At 48.7% G+C, this 17826-nt stretch overlaps 1 protein-coding gene across 1 annotated transcript in view; it reads left to right on the top strand.

The window, feature by feature from the left end:
• FLACC1 (flagellum associated containing coiled-coil domains 1) overlaps nt 1–17520 on the top strand; it is a 78706-nt gene extending 61186 nt beyond the window's left edge. Inside the window, exon 16 of the mRNA XM_075318980.1 lies at nt 16479–17520. Within this exon, the coding sequence (XP_075175095.1) occupies nt 16479–16545 (67 nt within the window). The 3' untranslated portion in view covers nt 16546–17520. The remainder of the gene's footprint in view (nt 1–16478) is intronic.
• Nucleotides 17521–17826: the final 306 nt, after the last annotated feature.

The following is a 17826-nucleotide window of genomic DNA, read 5'->3' on the forward strand; positions in this document are numbered from 1 at the left end:
TACAGCAACCAATGATAAGCAGGCTGAGACCGTAATATAGCGCTGGAAAGCAAACTCTGGGCCTCAGCCAACAACTAAGCCGATCACGCCGACTAATTTCCGGTCCCAGATACTGCAAGAATGCCTGATATAGGCTGTGCCTGATGATACAGATCATCGTTATACATCAGATAAGTGAAAAGAGCTGACCTGCCATACCAGACATAGCCCATAGATAGACAAACACATTTTTTCTTCTGATCTCGGACACCTTTTTAATACCAATATGATGCTTTTGACTTGCCAGCCTTACTGACCTCCCATACATACCCACAGAGAGGACGGACATGATTGATCAGGCCATCATAAACAATTCTACAAGCTTAACCCCTTCACCCCCTGCCTGATTTCACCTTTCTGACCAGGCCAAATTTTACAATTCTGACCAGTGTCACTTTATTAATAACTTTGCAACCCTTCAACATGTCCCAGTGGTTCCAAGATTATTTTTACGTGACACGTTGTACTTCATGTTAGTGCTACATTTGTATTAATGAAAATATTGAAAATTTTCTAGCTTTGAATTTTTATGCCTAGACCAAGATAGTTATGCCACACAAAATCATTAATAAATAACATTTCCCACATGTCTACTTTACATCAGCATCATATTTGAAACATATTTTTTTTTTCTGTCAGATAGTTGGAAGGATTAAAAGTTTATCAGCAATTTCTCATTTTTCCAACAAAATTTACTAAACCAATTTTTTAGGGACCACATCACATTTGAAGTGACTTTGAGAGGCCTAGGTGACAGAAAATACCCAAAAGTGACACCATTCTAAAAACTGCACCCCTCAGACTGCACAAAACCACATCCAAGAAGTTTATGTTACGGGGGGGCCAGCAGATTAGGACCAGGGGGTATATATCACGTGTGTAGAGACACTTCAGACCGGACGACAACCCAGTTAGCGTTTCGGTGGAATTGGCGCATCCCCGACCACGTGTGCAGGGAACACGTCAGGCCGGATGGTGACCAGGTAGCGTTGACCGAGAAGACCACTGCGACAGCGCCCTGTCGGCCACGTGTGTCAGACACGACAGACCAAGCGGTCCTTCGATTAGCGTTTCTGGTCACTACGCGAATGGCCACGTGTGTAGAGGACACGTCAGGCCAAGGGATCACACCAGTAGCGTTGACTGGGAAGCCAAGGAGGATAATAGGTTTAAACACCCAATCCTGGAACACCCTGTTAACTCCATAGGGGTCCTGGGGTATGCTGTCCGTGTGCGTAGGAGGCACAAACGGACAGGAGATGCAGCAGGTATGCTGTCCGTGTGCGTAGGAGGCACAACTGGACAGGTGACTAAGCAGCCACAGCCCAGTTAACGCCACTGGACTGCTATAGCACAACAGGACCGGTAGCAAGGAAGCACGGCACCTCACCCTCATGTGCTGAGCCACGAATCTTGGTGTGACAGGCACCGTTCGCCTAGCCCTACCTACCGCTTCCAACAAGGCTTAAGCCACCATGAATTCTAAGTGAAGACTGCGCACCTCCATTTTGTCTCCATCCCCTTTTATAACCTGGGTCCGCGCCAAAACCCAGGGTGGAGCCACCAAGGTCCAATAGCAGAGTGCCGTATCATCAGCGACGTCACCAGCGGCCTATCCGGAACCACCACGTCATTGATGACCTCATGGCAGCCACCCCCCAAACACTTCACCAGTCATCATCTGACGACCAATGGTGAGGTGCCAGATCATAGGGGCGGGCCTCTGCGAGCCAGTCCGGAGTGGCCACATCATCAGGACATCTGACACCCTCTGCCCTATCAGGGCCTGCCACCTCACGGACATGCTCAGTGAGGTCCTTTCCGGACCTAGCCTCTGATGCACTAAGTGCCTGAGCATGCTCAGTAGCCTGAACAACAGACTCAGAAATCAGACTATCTGCCTGAGCATGCTCAATAGGCACATCCCAGAACTTAGACACAGCACGATGTTCAAGTGCATGTGCAAACAGACTGTTAGGATTAATTGTGGGAGCATGCTCAGTAGCCTGAACTGAGGACTAAAGGGGGCTTTACATGCTACGATATCGTTAATGTTTTATCGTCGGGGTCACGTTGTTAGTGACGCACATCCGGCGTCATTAACGATATCGCAGCGTGTGACACTGACCAGTGACCTTAAGCGACTTCAAAAATGGTGAAAATCGTTCACCATGGAGAGGTCGTTCCAAACTCAAAAATCGGTAAGGGTTGTTTATCCATGTTGTTCATCGCTCATGCGGCAGCACACATCGCTATGTGTGACACCGCAGGAGTGAGGACCGTCTCCTTACCTGCCGCCGGCCCCAATGCGGAAGGAAGGAGGTGAGCGGGATGTTACGTCCTGCTCATCTCCGCCCCTCCGCTTTGATTGGCTGGCCGCTTACTGACGTTGCGGTGACGTCGCTGTGATGCCGAACATCCCTCCCCCTTGAAGGAGGGATTGTTCGGCAGTCACAGCGCCGACGCCGACCAGGTAAGCACGTGTGACGCTGCCGTAGCGATAATGTTTGCTACGGCAGCGATCACAAACAATCGCATGCGCAACGGGGGCGGGTACTTACACGCTCGATATCGCTGGAAATTGCTAGCGATATCGCTACCGTGTAAAGCCCCCTTTAGTCTCAGAAATGACAATATCAGGCTGAGCATGCTCACTAGGCAAAGCACCGGGCTTAGACTCTGGCTGGGGTAAATCGGTGCGCGCATGCGCACTAACCGCCTCTCCACACTTAGACGTAGTGGAAGGAGCAACCAACTGGACGACCCGAGGAACGACCAAGAACGGCAGCCGGCGCCTGGGCGCAACAGGAACCGCAGCAGGCTGCTTGCGGCTATGGCGGCACCGGTTCGTAACAGTATCCGCCCCTCTAGCGGCCCTCCCACTTGAATGGTCAATAGTCGCCAAAGATACCACTGAGTGACGGGCGGAAGACGGAGATATGCAGTGGGAGCTACAAGACTCACTCCACCGTGTAATCACCCCAGACGACCAGTCGATATATGGCAAATGCCGCTTCAACCAAGGAATACCCAGCAGAATATCATCTGCACCCTTAGGGAGAACCAGAAACGAAATGGTCTCCCTATGCCCAGATGACATGGCAAGGGTAATGGGCACTGTCCGCTGGTGAATTACCTTGGGCAACAAGGACCCATCCACCACACGGACTCACTGGCCTTGGCATTTGCACCAGCGGGATGGCATGCCGCCGGGCAAAAGAGGAGGAGATGAAATTATCCCCAGCACCTGTGTCCACACTTTCCCTTGTGGACCATATTGACCCCTTAAAAGAAATGGACACAGGAAGCGTCACCCTAATGGATGACGCCAAGTCCAGTCTACCTCCAGCTATGATCACCAATCGCGGTCGCTTACCCTGACACTTTGGGCAACGGTTGGCATAATGACCATACTGCCCACAAGCGAAACAGGAAATGCCCTTGCGACTCTATGACCTAGCAGCGCCAACCCTAGAGATGTTCATAGGGACAGAGACGTCCTCTAAGGGAGGTGCAGTAGGAGAGACCACCACAGTGGCTGAACGACCCTCTGACCTGCGCTCCAGCTGACGTTTGGAGGTCCGTAGGTCAATGCGGGTAGCCAGAGTCATGAGGCCCTCAAGGGTAGTTGGTACCTCGCGCGATGTTAACTCGTCCTTCACGTGCGAGGCTAATCCCCTCCAGAACATTGGAATGAGCGTCCTCTCTGGCCACCCCAGTTTTGCAGCAAGTGTCCTGAAACTCACAGTATATTGACTCGAGGAGGTATGCCCCTGCTCCAAAGTCAGTAGCTGTAGGGCCGAGTCGTGAGTGACTTGAGGCCCCAGGAACACTTGCCTCAAAAGACTCCAAAAACTCCTCAGAGTCCTGAACTATGGGGTCATTCCTCTCCCACAATGGTGTAGCCCACTCCAGTGCTCTATCAGAGAGCAAGGAGATGATAAATCCCACTTTCGACCTCTCTGTAAGGAACCGTGCAGCCAGCAACTGCAGATGGATTGAGCACTGGTTCACGAATCCCCTACATGCCTTGCTGTCCCCTGAAAACTTGTTGGGCAGCGAGAGGTGAGGGAGGGTTGGAGTGGGCTTGGTGGCCGACACCATTGCAGCTGCTTGAGCCACCATGTGTGTAGAGACACGTCAGACGGGACGACAACCCAGTTAGCGTTTCGGTGGAATTGGCGCAACCCAGACCACGTGTGCAGGGAGCACGTCAGGCCGGATGGTGACCAGGTAGCGTTGACCGAGAAGACCACTGCGACAGCGCCCTGTCGGCCACATGTGTCAGACACGACAGGCCGAGCGGTCCTTCAATTAGCGTTTCTGGTCACTACGCGAATGGCCACGTGTGTAGAGGACACGTCAGGCCAAGGGATCACACCAGAAGCGTTGACTGGGAAGCCAAGGAGGATAATAGGTTCACACACCCAATCCTGGAACACCCTGTTAACTCCACAGAGGTCCTGGGGTATGCTGTCCGTGCGCGTAGGAGGCACAACCGGACAGGAGACGCAGCAGGTATTCTGTCCATGTGCGTAGGAGGCACAACTGGACAGGTGACGCAGCAGCCGCAGTCCAGTTAACGCCACTGGACTGCTATAGCACAACAGGACCGGTAGGAAGGAAGCACGGCACCTGACCCTCATGTGCTGAGCCACGAATCTTGGCGTGACAGGCACCGTTCGGCTAGCCCTACCTACCGCTTCCAACAAGGCTTAAGCCACCATGAATTCTAAGTGAAGACTGCGCACCTCCATGTTGTCTCCAGCCCCTTTTATAACCTGGGTCCGCCCCAAACCCAGGGTGGAACCACCAAGGTCCAATAGCAGAGTGCGACGTCACCAGCGGCCTATCCGGAACCGCCACGTTATTGATGACCTCTTGGCAGCCACGCCCCAAGCACTTCACCAGTCATCGTCTGACGACCAATGGTGAGGTGCCAGATCATAGGGGCGGGCCTCTGCGAGCCAGTCCGGAGTGGCCACGTTATCAGGACACCTGACACCCTCTGCCCTATCAGGGCCCGCCACCTCACGGACATGCTCAGTGAGGTCCTTTCCGGACCTAGCCTCTGGTGCACTAAGTGCCTGAGCATGCTCAGTAGCCTGAACAACAGATTCAGAAATCAGACTATCTGCCTGAGCATGCTCAGTAGGCACATCCCAGAACTTAGACACAGCATGAAGTCCAAGTACCTGTGCAAAGAGGCTGTTAGGGTATGTGCGCACGTGTGCGTATTGCATGAAGTTACGCTGCGTTCTGCACCGCAGCGTAACTGCATGCGTCCTGCGTCCCCTGCACAGTCTATGGAGATTGTGCAGGAGCCGTGCGCACGTGGCATATTAGAACGCAGCGATTCGGCTGCTGCCTGAATCGCTGCGTTCTAAGAAGTGACATGTCACTTCTTCCGTGCGGTTTGCATGCTGTCTATAGGGAGAGGCAGCATGAAGAGCGCACGTTCTCTGCCGGCACCATGCGCTTCAGAACGAAGCTTTTCAGCTGCGCTCTGAAGCGCACCTTTTAGGTGTGGTGCAGAGCGCACACGTGCGCACATAGCCTTAGGATTAATTGTGGGAGCATGCTCAGTAGCCTTAGTCTCAGAAATGACACAATCAGGCTGAGCATGCTCACTAGGCAAAACACCGGGCTTAGGGGCACTTTGCACACTACGACATCGCAAGCCGATGCTGCGATGCCGAGCGCGATAGTGCCCGCCCCCGTCGCACCTGCGATATCCTTGTGATAGCTGCCGTAGCGAACATTATCGCTACGGCAGCTTCACATGGACTCACCTGTCCTGCGACCGTCGCTCTGGCCGGCGACCCGCCTCCTTATTAAGGGGGCGGGTCGTATGGCATCACTGCGACGTCACACGGCAGGCGGCCAATAGGAGCGGAGGGGCGGAGATGAGCGGGATGTAAACATCCCGCCCACCTCCTTCCTTCCGCATATCCTACGGAAGCCGCAGTGACGCCGGTAGGAGATGTTCCTCGCTCCTGCGACTTCACACACAGCGATGTGTGCTGCCGCAGGAACGAGGAACAACATCGGACCGTCGCGTCAGCGTAATCATGGATTACGCCGACGCTGCACCGATGATACGATTACGACGCTTTTGCGCTCGTTAATCGTATCATCGAGCCTTTACACACTACGATGTCGCATGCGATGCCGGAAGTACGTCATTTTCAATTTGACCCCACCGACATCGCACCTGCGCTGTCGTAGTGTGCAAAGCCCGCCTTAGACTCTGGCTGGGGTAAATCGGTGCGCGCATGCGCACTAACCACCTCTCCACACTTAGACGTGGTGGAAGGAGCAGCCAACTGGACGACCCGAGGCACGGCAAAGAACGGCAGCCAGTGCCTGGGCGCAACAGGAACTGCAGCAGGCTGCTTGCGGCTATGGCGGCACCGGTTCGTAACAGTTTATTAACCCTTTAGGTGATTCATGGGAATTAAACCAATGTAGAGCACAAAAATGAACATATTACTTTTTCCCCAAAAAATATTGCTTAAGCCCCAAATTTTGCATTTTCACAAGGGTGACAGGATAAAATGGACCATACAATTTCTTGTGTAATTTCTACTCAGTTTGACAATACTATTGCTTGGGTGCGTGGCAGACTCAGAAGGAAAGGCATACCATTAGACTTTTAAAGTGCAAAATTGGCAGGAAAAGGTAGTGGACACCATGTCACGTTTGCAGAGCCCCTAATGTGCCTGAACAATGGAAACCCCCCACAAATTACCCCATTTTAGAAATTACAACCCTGAAGGAATTTATCTAGAGGTGTGGTGAGTACCTTGAACTCAAAGGTGCCTCACAGAATTTTATAACATTGAGTCATGGAAATGAGAGAGGACATTTTTCCCACAAAAATGTTTCTTTAGCAACAAAATGTTTAATTATCACAAAGATAACTGGATAAAATGCACCATTTAGTTTATTGTTCAATTTCTCCTGAGGACGCTGATACCCCACATGTGGTGGTGGAAATCTACAGGGTGGGCCATTTATATGGATACACCTAAATAAAATGGAAATGGTTGGTGATATCAACTTCCTGTTTGTGGCTCATTAGTATATGGGAGGGGGGAAACTTTTCAAGATGGGTGGTGACCATGGCGCCCATATTGAAGTCAGCCATTTTAGATCCAACTTTATTTTTTCCAATGGGAAGAGGTTCATGTAACACATCAAACTTATTGAGAATTTCACAAGAAAAACAATGGTGTGCTTGGTTTTAACATAACTTTATTTGTTCATTAGTTATTTACAATTTTATGACCACTTATAAAATGTGTTCAAAGTGCTCCCCATTGTGTTGGATTGTCAATGCAACCCTCTTCTCCCACTCTTGATACACTGATAACAACACAGCAGAAGAAAGGCTAGCACAGGCTTCCAGTATCCATTGTTTCAGATGCTGCACATCTTGTATCGTCATAGCATAGACAATTTCCTTCAGATAACCCCAAAGAAAAAAAGTCTAAGGGGGTCAGATCGGGAGACCTTGCTGGCAATTCAACTGGTCCACGATGACCAATCCACTTTCCATGACACTGTTCATGTAGAAATGCTCGGACCTGACACCCTTAATGTGTCTATTCCACCAATAATTGGCTGGAATAGATAGCAGACACCATGTTGTGTTTGCAGTGCCCCTGTTGTGCCAAAACAGTAGATACTCCTCACAAGTGATCCCATTTTGGAGACTACACTCCTCAACGATTTTATTTAGATGTTTGGTGAGCATCTTGAACCCTCATATGCTTCATAGAATTTTATAATGTTGAGCCATGTAAAGGAGAAACAGCATTTTTACCACAAAAATGTTGCTTTAGCCCGAAATTTATTTTGCCAAAGGTAAAAAGAGAAAATGGACCATATAATTTGTTGTTCAGTTTCTTCTCAGTACACTGATATGCCATATGTGGTGGAAAACTACTTTTTGGGCGCACTGCAGGGCTTAGAAAGAAGGAGCGCTATTTGAATTTTGGAGTGCCATTTTGGCTGGCATAAATTGCAGACTTGTCACATTTGAAGAGCCCCTGACATCTCTAAACAGCAGAAACCCTTACAAGTGACCCCATCTTGGAAACTACACCTCTCAAGGAACTTATCTATATTAATTTAGGGGTTTAGTGAGCATTTTTAACCCACAAGTATCCACAGAATTGTTTAAAATTGGGCTGAGTAAATGAAAAGTTCCCCTTTTTGCAATAAAATGTTTCATTCACCCCAAGTTTTTAATTTTCAAAAGGAGTAATAGGAGAAAACAAATGGTACAATTTGTTACGCAACTTCTTCTGAGTATACTTATAACAGATATGTGGTCAAAAACTGCATTTGAGGCACAGTGCAAAGCTCAGAAGTGAAGGAGCGCTATATTGGAGTGCAGATATTTCTGGAATGGTTTGAGGGTGACATGTTCCATTGGCTGATCCCATAACATGTCAAAAAAGCAGAACCCTCCTCCGATAAGGGAGCTCACTTTACAAACTAAACGAATGTATCTAGAGGTGCAGTGAGCATGTTGATGTGATGCCCTGGACTAGCCAGGTAGTCACAGTTAGTGCCCCACACAACTCCGGTCCCCTAAAAAGGAGTCATCAGCCAACCACAAAAACCCTAGTCACCTCCCTCAGTGCTTGATGAACACACCAGGGAGGCGGAGCCAGGCAGTTGGCACGCCCACCGAGGAGTTCAGAGGGCCTGAGGCAGGAAAACAGTCGGAGTCTAGTCTGAGTCTAGTCGGAGTTAGGAGTGGAGGAGGTGAGGCCTGTGAGAGTCGTAGCCTGAACACCTTGGCTAGGAGGCAAGCGGTGGCCTCAACCTGCAGGAGTCGGGAAGACGGCTCGGTGGAACCGTGGTGGACCGGGACAGGGTAGTGGCCCGCCGGTACCGACCCTGGGTACCGACTCGGAAACCGGAGCACACAGGGGGGTACTCAGACCCTGAAACGAGGTCCAGAATCCACTGGACTGAGTTAATTAACTTATTGCGGTCTGGACTATAGGTCCTTTCCCACCCAAGTCCTGACTGAAGACAACAGCCAACCGAGGGGGATAGAAAGCCACCGTACAGGCAGAGAGATCCCACGGGCCAGCGTCTGCGGGCAAAAGGGCTCTCCCGACATACACAAAGCCGGGGAGCGGACTCCCGTTGCTGAAGCGCAGGCAGTCTACAGCTACACAACACGGTGCAGGAGAAAGGCAGAGACCACCATCCGGGTGGGGGACCCGACCGCAGCCGGCTGCGGGCGCAGACCACCATCAACTTGGTTTACCAGAGACTTGTGTGTGTCAATAACAGTGAGTACAACAGTGCCCTCCGGCCGCGCACATCGCGCTGCACCGTCCAGCTATCCCCAACGGGTCCCGGGGCCATCATCCCTGCCTACGGAGGGGTTAACATCTGGCTGCACTACCATCTCCCCCGGGTACCCCGTAACTGCAGCGGAGGTGTCTACCTTCCCCACATCCCGTGGGTGGCGTCACAAACTCAAGCGCGGCTCCGGCCGTACACCTACCTAACCCCCACCGAAAGCGCCAACATCCCCTTTCAGAGCGAAGTGACCCCGGGTCCGGAAGCGCTCGAGCCACCCACCAACGAGCCAGGATCTGAGCGGCTCGGCTGCGGCCGAGCGTGGAGTTGTACACATCGACACCACATGTATCTCACAGAATGTTATAACATTGGAAGGTGAAGAAAGAATAATTATATTTTATTGTTTAGTCCCATGTTTTACATTTTTATAAGGTCTAAAAGAAAAAATTGACCACACAGTTTTTTTGCAATTTCTCTTGAGTATGCCAATACCCCCATATAATCGGGAACTACTTTTCAGGCACAGGGGAAAGCTCAGAAAGGAAGGAGTGCCATATTGCAGTTCAGGTTTTGCTGTCGCCTTGGCAGAGCCCCTGAAGTGCCAGAATAGCAGAAGTGCCCATAAGTGACCCCATTTTACAAACTACACCTCTCAATTAATTCATCTAGGTGTGCAGAGCTCATAGTGACACCACAGATGTGTCACAGATTTTTATACCATTGGTGGGGAATAAAAAATAATTACCGTATTTTTCATTTTATAATACGCATCGCATTATAAGATGCACCCCAAATTTAAAGGAGGAAAATAGGAAAAAATAATTTTTAATGTTAAGGAGTCTTATAATCCTAGTGTGTCTTAATCCTAATGCTCACCGGGGAAAGCGGCGGTAGTGAGACGACTCAGGAAGGTCACAGTAGGCAGGCTAAGAGATGCTGCGGGCTCAGAGGAGGGGCTGTTGTGGCTCAGGAGGGTTGACAATGCTCCTGTTTTCTGACTCCATAACTTGCAAAGTCTTTGTCATGTAACTCAGTCATAAATTTAGACTTGCGCAGATACAGCCGGCCATTGTTATCAATATTTTCATTCTGTTCCCTTGTTTCACAATATCAGCTGCTGACCTTGTTGTAGAAATGCCTACAGGCTCCATCTTCTTACTCATAAAAAAGAAAGCTTGGTTATAGAAAAGGCATATAGAAAAATATATTGATTCTCACATTAGAAAAACACATAGAAAAATATATTGTATTCTCACAAATGGACATACTATTTTATGTGCCAAGTGACCATGGTCCTAATGCCGACAATGACACATGTCAAAAGTTACTGACCCCTGCTCTATTAATGCGCTATAATGCTTCACTGAATGAGAGCTTGTTGTTCTTCTGACACCAGCATGGTGTGATACTTTTCTCCTTTATACATAATCAAGACTTGCCTACTTGAAAATTATAGAAATATTGTCAATCACTGAACAGTATCAATGAGGTATTCAAGAAATCCTGGCACTGACTTTGCGTATTATGCTTCTTTAATAAAGTTACTTTAATATAGATTCATAAGCAGGGAGAGACTGTGATCTTCTTTTTTCTCTGTATGCTGGAGCATCAGGGCTGGATTTTTTCATACGAACAGTAGTTATATATATATATATATATATATATATATATTATATATATATATATATATATATATATTATATTATATTATATTATTTGCAGCCCTGTAAAAAGAATAATTTGCAGTCAAACTTTTTATAGTCACTAGAAGTGAGCGGATTGCTCTGCGGAGGATCAACTTTGAAACAAATTTCCTGAAATCCACAGGTTGCGAAGATTGGCAAAAGAAAAAAATAAATGCCCGTCAACATTCTACAGACTGCTGGAGCATCAGCAAATGGGCTAATGACAATTTGTGCATCTGTGCAGTCTACACCTTACCCTGCAGCTACAGCGTCACATAGCTGGGGCGCATCCGATCAGAGAGGCTATCACTATAAAGATATAAGATGGGGAGGTCTGCCAAGGACGGCCATTTTATGGTGGGACAGTGTAGGGATAGAAAATGCCTAATCTGATTGTGTGTGTTACTGCAGTACTGAATCACACTAAAAATAGGAGTGAAAGTCTCAGTCTGTGAATAATAATCCAAACATTCACGTGTTCCACTCATCTGTAAAAATTAAGCTTGACTTAAAGGGGCTTTCTACTTTTAGAAAAGTGGACCCCAAAAAATTTCCTGCATTGTACCCTCTTTGCGCCCTGTGTCAGCTCACAGGTGCTGCTCCCATCCCATTATTTTGGCTGCTGTAGTGATGTCACGTCAGTAGCGCCCATCCCCAATGCAGTCTTGTACAGGGCCCTTGTACAAGAACAGTAAATGGGCCTTTTTCTGTCCAATAGCTCACTATAATGAACAGTCCTACCTGCATTGGAGGTTAATGTGGCCCCCTTCCCTCTTGGGCCCCTTTGTGACTGCACATGTTCCAGCAATAATAATAATCTTTTTTATTTATATAGCGCCAACATATTCCGCAGCACTTTACAATTCAGGCAATGATATGTCCAGCACTGTAGGATTGCTTGTTCATGATACTCAGCTAGTGTAAGCGCACCCTTAGTAAGCTAGCGGGTGACACAGGTAAAGCAACGTACTGCATAACACCCACTTCTTACGTCCGTGTACATGTGGTGTTCATTTCCACATGTACAGGAGACACGGACATATGTAGATCCATTAAAATCAATGGGTTTGCTCACACGTCCGTATTTTGACACAGACTGCGTGTCCATTTGCTCCACATGGCGACATGTTCATTTTTGGCTGGCAGCACGGAAATCTCACGGGCCGCACACTTATGTGTGTGATCCATATGACATCAGTGTGATATGTACCGGAGGACAGCCATTTACTGAAATTAAATGGATTGTTATATTTGCCTGTCTCCAGCACTGCTGTTGCTTCTGGGTACTGCTCATTATACCTGATGAATAGAGCTGATCGAACGGCCAATAATCCCGGGCTGGCGGATCACTAACAGATTTAGAAAAGAATTCGATCCGCTCCGGAATCCGGTGCCCATATAAGTCAATGGGGACCGGAATCCGGAGGGTAAAAACGTTTGTTGAGGGGTTAGGGGGCTGGGAGCGAGCGCAGCATACTCCTTCCGGGTCACGCTGTTACCTTTCGGAGCCGACAATTCAATATTCATGGTTTTCCCCACCCACCGGCATGTGTTGGTTGCAGCTAGACACGCCCCCATCCTGAGTGACAGCGTGGCAGCTAACTGCAAACAATCACAGGATGGCCGGTGGGCGGGGAAAGCAGTACAGTCTATTGGTCAGTTCACAGTAGTAAACACTCGGCAGCACAGTTATAGCGCTCGGCTGCAGCCTCAGCCGTCGCGCAGTCTGTACTGTGTATACAGTGCCCGGAGTCACACGTGCGAGGCTGCCGGGTGCTGCCATGGCAGACTCACGTGAGGCCCTCGCACGTGTGACTCCGGTGAAAGTAAAAAAAAATGACGTGCGGTTCCCCCTAATCTTCACATCCAGCCATAACGCCGGCCGGGGGCTGGTATATCCTCAGCCCGCAGCCGTCCGGTATGTCGCATCTGTTAGATGCGACATACCGGTGTTGGCTACTGGCTCTTCACGCTGGTGTGATGCGGTGCCAGTCGGGGTAATAGCAGGGGTTAGCAGCGGTGCACGGCTGCTGCTAAACCCTAGGTTTGTGTGATGGCACAGGCGTCTGTCAGATACCTGCATCACACAAACCTGTAGATGACAGTAAATAAACACAGACACCGAGAACAATCCTTTATTTGGAATAAAATACAAAATACTCCTCTGTCGCGGGCGGAGGAGGGGACGCCGCGCTCTCCCTCTGCTCGGGTCCGGCTGCCGCGGCTGCTGCGGCCTGCTGCTGCTCGGTGGCTCGAGCGATGGGCCGGATCCCGGGGACTCGAGCGGCGCTCCTCGCCCGTGAGTGAAAGGGGATTGGGTTTTGGGATAGTTTATTGTCCGTGACGCCACCCACGGTTGTGGTGATTAAGTGGACACCACCGCTGCTCTGTCTGGGGAGCCCGGGAGTGATGGTATGGAGCAGCCAGTTGTTGATTTGCCCCTCCGTGGGTAGGGGTTTTGGTGATCCCGGGGCCCAGTGATGGGGTTGGTATGGTGGACAGGCGGGTATGGGGCCTTTGGAGGTGCAGGGGCAGCGCTGTGCCGCACGGCACGGCGGTACTCACTCAACCAGTAAACACGACACAGTTCTCGGTAAACAAACGGCTGGTTGGACGGGTCCCTCGGACGGTTACAGTGCTGCGGTTCCCTGCAGTTAGCGGTGACGCTCTCTTCCCTGCACCTATGTAAAGTCTCTTGGTAGCGATGGGTCCCCACCGGTTACCCGCTCCCCGACCTGGACATGAGCCGGAGGAGCCCCTCTCTTGCCCGCAGGCGCAGGCCCTGGGAAACTGGTGCCTTGGCGGTGGCGGTGTCTTCCCTCAATGGTCGGACTGTTGCCTTCCATCGGGACTTGGTTGTTAGGAGACAGAGGTCCCCTTCACTGATGGATTTGGCAAATTATGGTGACTCCTAGCCTTGCCGGGATCCGAAAGGCCCCTGCCCTGGTGCTGACTGTTCTTCGTATACTGCTCCGGTACCACCGGGTCACCACCCGTCCGCGGTCCTTCCAGCAGTCCCCCTGCAGACTATCACCGCCGTCTGCTGACCTTGCAGTCTCAGTCCGGGGCACACACCCGGACCAACTTCAGGCTTTCTTAACTGTTCCTTTTCTGTCGCCACTCTTACTGTCCTCCTTTACCACTTCTCTTCCTTCTACTTTCACTTCCTAAACTTCACTGCCTGGTTCTCCCGCCTCCAGGGCTGTGAACTCCTCGGTGGGCGGAGCCAATCGCCTGGCCCACCCCCTGGTGTGGACATCAGCCCCTGGAGGAAGGCAACAAGGATTTTAGGTTAGCCTAGATGTACCTGCTGGGAATGTGGGGTGCATGTGATGTTGTGACCTGTGACCCCTGGCTTGCCCAGGGCGTCACACCTCCTTCACCACTTTATTAACCCCCAAATACCCTGCAGCTCCGACGTAATCCACAGGAGAAATCCCACGCCGCTTCAGCTCTGCTACATCTGAATATCACAGAGAGCGGCACGACCGACTGCTCTCTGTGAGCTCCAGAGAATGAATGAGCTGAGCATTGAGCGGTGACGTCACTCGGGTCATTTGCGGTCACAGCTGGAAGTTCCCACGGTCCTTCATCTGTGATCGCAGGTAACCTGACCTCAGGTGGAGGTCACTGAGTTCACAGACCTGCATCTCCTAGCAGAAAAATCGCAGGTTTTTTTGGCTAAGAGATGCAGATTTTGTGCTGAAATGTTTATACCATATTCCTGCATCCAATCTACACCTCCTGGCAAAAAATCGCGGTGTTTTGACGCAATCTTTATGCCGTGGTTTTTGCTGCGGTTATTTTTCCGCGATTTTTGCCGCGTTTTTTTGCCAGGAGGTGCACATTTGGTGCTGAAATCGTCTGTGCCAGCTTTCAGCACCAAATTTCCACCTGTGGCAAAATTTTTTATTTTTTTTTTTATTTTTGTGTGCCAAGGGATGCAATTTTGATGCTGTGATTTTTACACCATATTTCTGCATCCAATCTACACCTCCTGGCAAAAAAAATCGCAGTGTTTTGACGCCTGTCTGAACATGAGCATGCATGTACCTAGAAACACATGCACGCTCCTGTCAGATGTGTATGCGGCTGTGCTGCGATGTCAGACTCGTGTGGGTCTGACATCACCCGTCACAGCCTGCCACTGTCTGAACATGAGTGTGCATGTACCTAGAAACACATGCACGCTCCGGTCAGATGTGTGTGCGGCTGTGCTGCGATGTCACACTTGTGGCAGTCCCTCGCTGTGACTGCTGCCTAAGATAAACCGCATGCGTTTTTTTTTGTTTTTAAATTTAAATAAATAATTAAAAAAAAAACAACGACGTGCGGTCCCCCCAATTTTCATTCCCAGCCATGATAACGCCGGCCTGGTATATCCTCAGCACGCAGCCGCCCGGTATGGTCGCATCTGTTAAATGTGGCCATTCCGGTGCGATATTGGCTCATCCTGATTGCCCTGGTTAATAACAGCACATGGCTGCTATTAAACCCCAAGTTTGTGATTGCACGGGCGTCTCTGAGATACCCGCATCACAAACCTGTAAATACAGTAAATAAACAAGACACAGGGAAATCCTTTATTTGGAATAAAGTAGAAACGCAGCCTCCTCCTTCACCACTTTATTATCCCACCACAGCCCTCCGGCGTAATCCACACGTGATCCAGCGGTGACACAACCAGCTCTGCTACATGTCACAGCTAGCAGCCATAGAGCACAGCTGCCAGCTCTGAGTGCAGCCTAGCAGCCTATTACTGAGCTACAATGACTGCACCGCAGAGCTGTCACAGACTGGGGGTGCGTCAGCCAGGAACCAATCACAGCTGAGAGGATGGCCGGTGGGCGGGGAAAGCACGGAAAGCTGTGTGATTGCGTGCACAGCACAGGAAGTGAAAGCGCGACCCGGAAGCAAATGTGTCGCCATGACAGAGTCTGGTAAGTATGAAACGCTCATTTATTTGTTTTTTAACATTTTTATTAATTGCCGATTCCGGATCGTGCAGCCGGAATCCCGCGCCCGGGTCCAGCCCGGGGATAGCGCTGAAACCGCGCGGATCCGGACGTTTACAGTCCGGGTCCGCTCAGCACTACTCATGAATATTCACTGCACTGACTGCAGACCTAGAAGCAAGTGTGACAGCAGCGCCAGAGACAGGTAAGTATATAAGTTCATGCTATCCGTGTGCCATCACACGGATAGCACACACACAGCACACTGATGACACATGGATGTCCCATGGAACTCCACAACGGACCGCGCAAAACATTCATTTTTTGCATGGACGTGTGAAGAGGGCCTAAGGGATTGAGCCACACCTGTATATCACAGCTTATCTAATGTATAATCGTCAGCTTTTGACAGGATATTGCAGAATTACTTTACTTTTTCTCAGTTCTATTTTGTTTGTTTTTTTAGGCGAAAACTTATTGCAAAAAGTGAACAACTTTACAGTCAGAGAAGCAAAGACATTTCTGGAAGGTGAAGAGGGGGTGCCTATGAATTGTTCTGGAACTATCAAGTTTCGACCTTCACATAAACGGCTTTATAACGGCTCATTCTCAATGCGCTGACATTTTCTTCAGCCTTTATAATTTATAGTCTGTGTGCGTTATGCGCTTCATAAACTGAAAGGATGCTACCATACGATTTGTTTCAATATAAGATCGCTAAATGATTACAAAATATTGCAATTTTATACAATTTTATACATTTTGGAATTTATTGGTTTTGTATTTTACATTACTCTTTCAAAACTGCAGCTTAATTAATAAATGTCAATACAAATTGAAAAGGAGAAATGATTGTATAGTTTTATAGTGAAGATGACATTATTAATTGTAGTTATAAATTACATAAATGTTACCGTTTATTCTTCTAGATTACTAGATAAAAGGGAATCTGTCAGTAGGATCAACCCTCCTAAGCCATCTATGTGGCCGTGCAGGTCATAGAACATTGAATAAACTGTCCTCATTTCAGGGCTCTGTTCTGCCTTCTATGGACACTGGCTTCATCATCCTCCCGCGTAGCTGGGGATGTGCCTGCACAGAGGGAAGTTGAAGCCGGTGCGCATAAAAGGGCAGAACAGTGCGCTGACATAAGGACAGTGGCGATCTGCACACGTCATCTTTTTTGAACAGAGCCTGACATCACACATGCAGCGAGGAGATCGATTTAAATGAAGGTGTCGCTAAGTATTAAAATAAGCCCTGGAGGTCGACTCTCTGAAAGATCTCTGTCCCGCCTGGAGATTTTAAAATCGTATTTACTCTTTTAGAAAATTATAGAATTCTTTGCAATAAGTCATCAGATCGCATATATCAAGCAATTACATTTTTAATTTTTCTATGACCTGCATGCCCATATAGAAGGCTTAGGATGGTTGATTCTTCTGACATATCCCTTTAAGCCCCTAAACAGCTTTTTACATTGGAGGAGACAGATCTGCTTGTATATTCTGCCTGGTTTGTGTTAATTTAAATAAATTACAAACAAGATTGATTTATAAAAGTGCTGACATTAGTTTCTCAGAAATCAAATCTAATCTTTCTACATGAATAAATTCTGAGCTTTAAAAAAAAAATGTGTTATAAGAGAAAAAAAAAAATTTAATTAATGAAATTTGAAACTATTTGGTTTTTTTTCTAATATTTTGTTTTATTTTTTTTCAAATGTAGAAAATAAAAAAATAAAACAATTTTTTTTTTTCAGATTTTCCATGGTAGAGGGAACAACTGTTCACATTTGCCTAGAAAAGCAATAA

This window comes from Anomaloglossus baeobatrachus, chromosome 7 (genome assembly GCF_048569485.1).
Source record: "Anomaloglossus baeobatrachus isolate aAnoBae1 chromosome 7, aAnoBae1.hap1, whole genome shotgun sequence".
In the NCBI taxonomy this organism is placed as follows: domain Eukaryota; kingdom Metazoa; phylum Chordata; class Amphibia; order Anura; family Aromobatidae; genus Anomaloglossus; species Anomaloglossus baeobatrachus.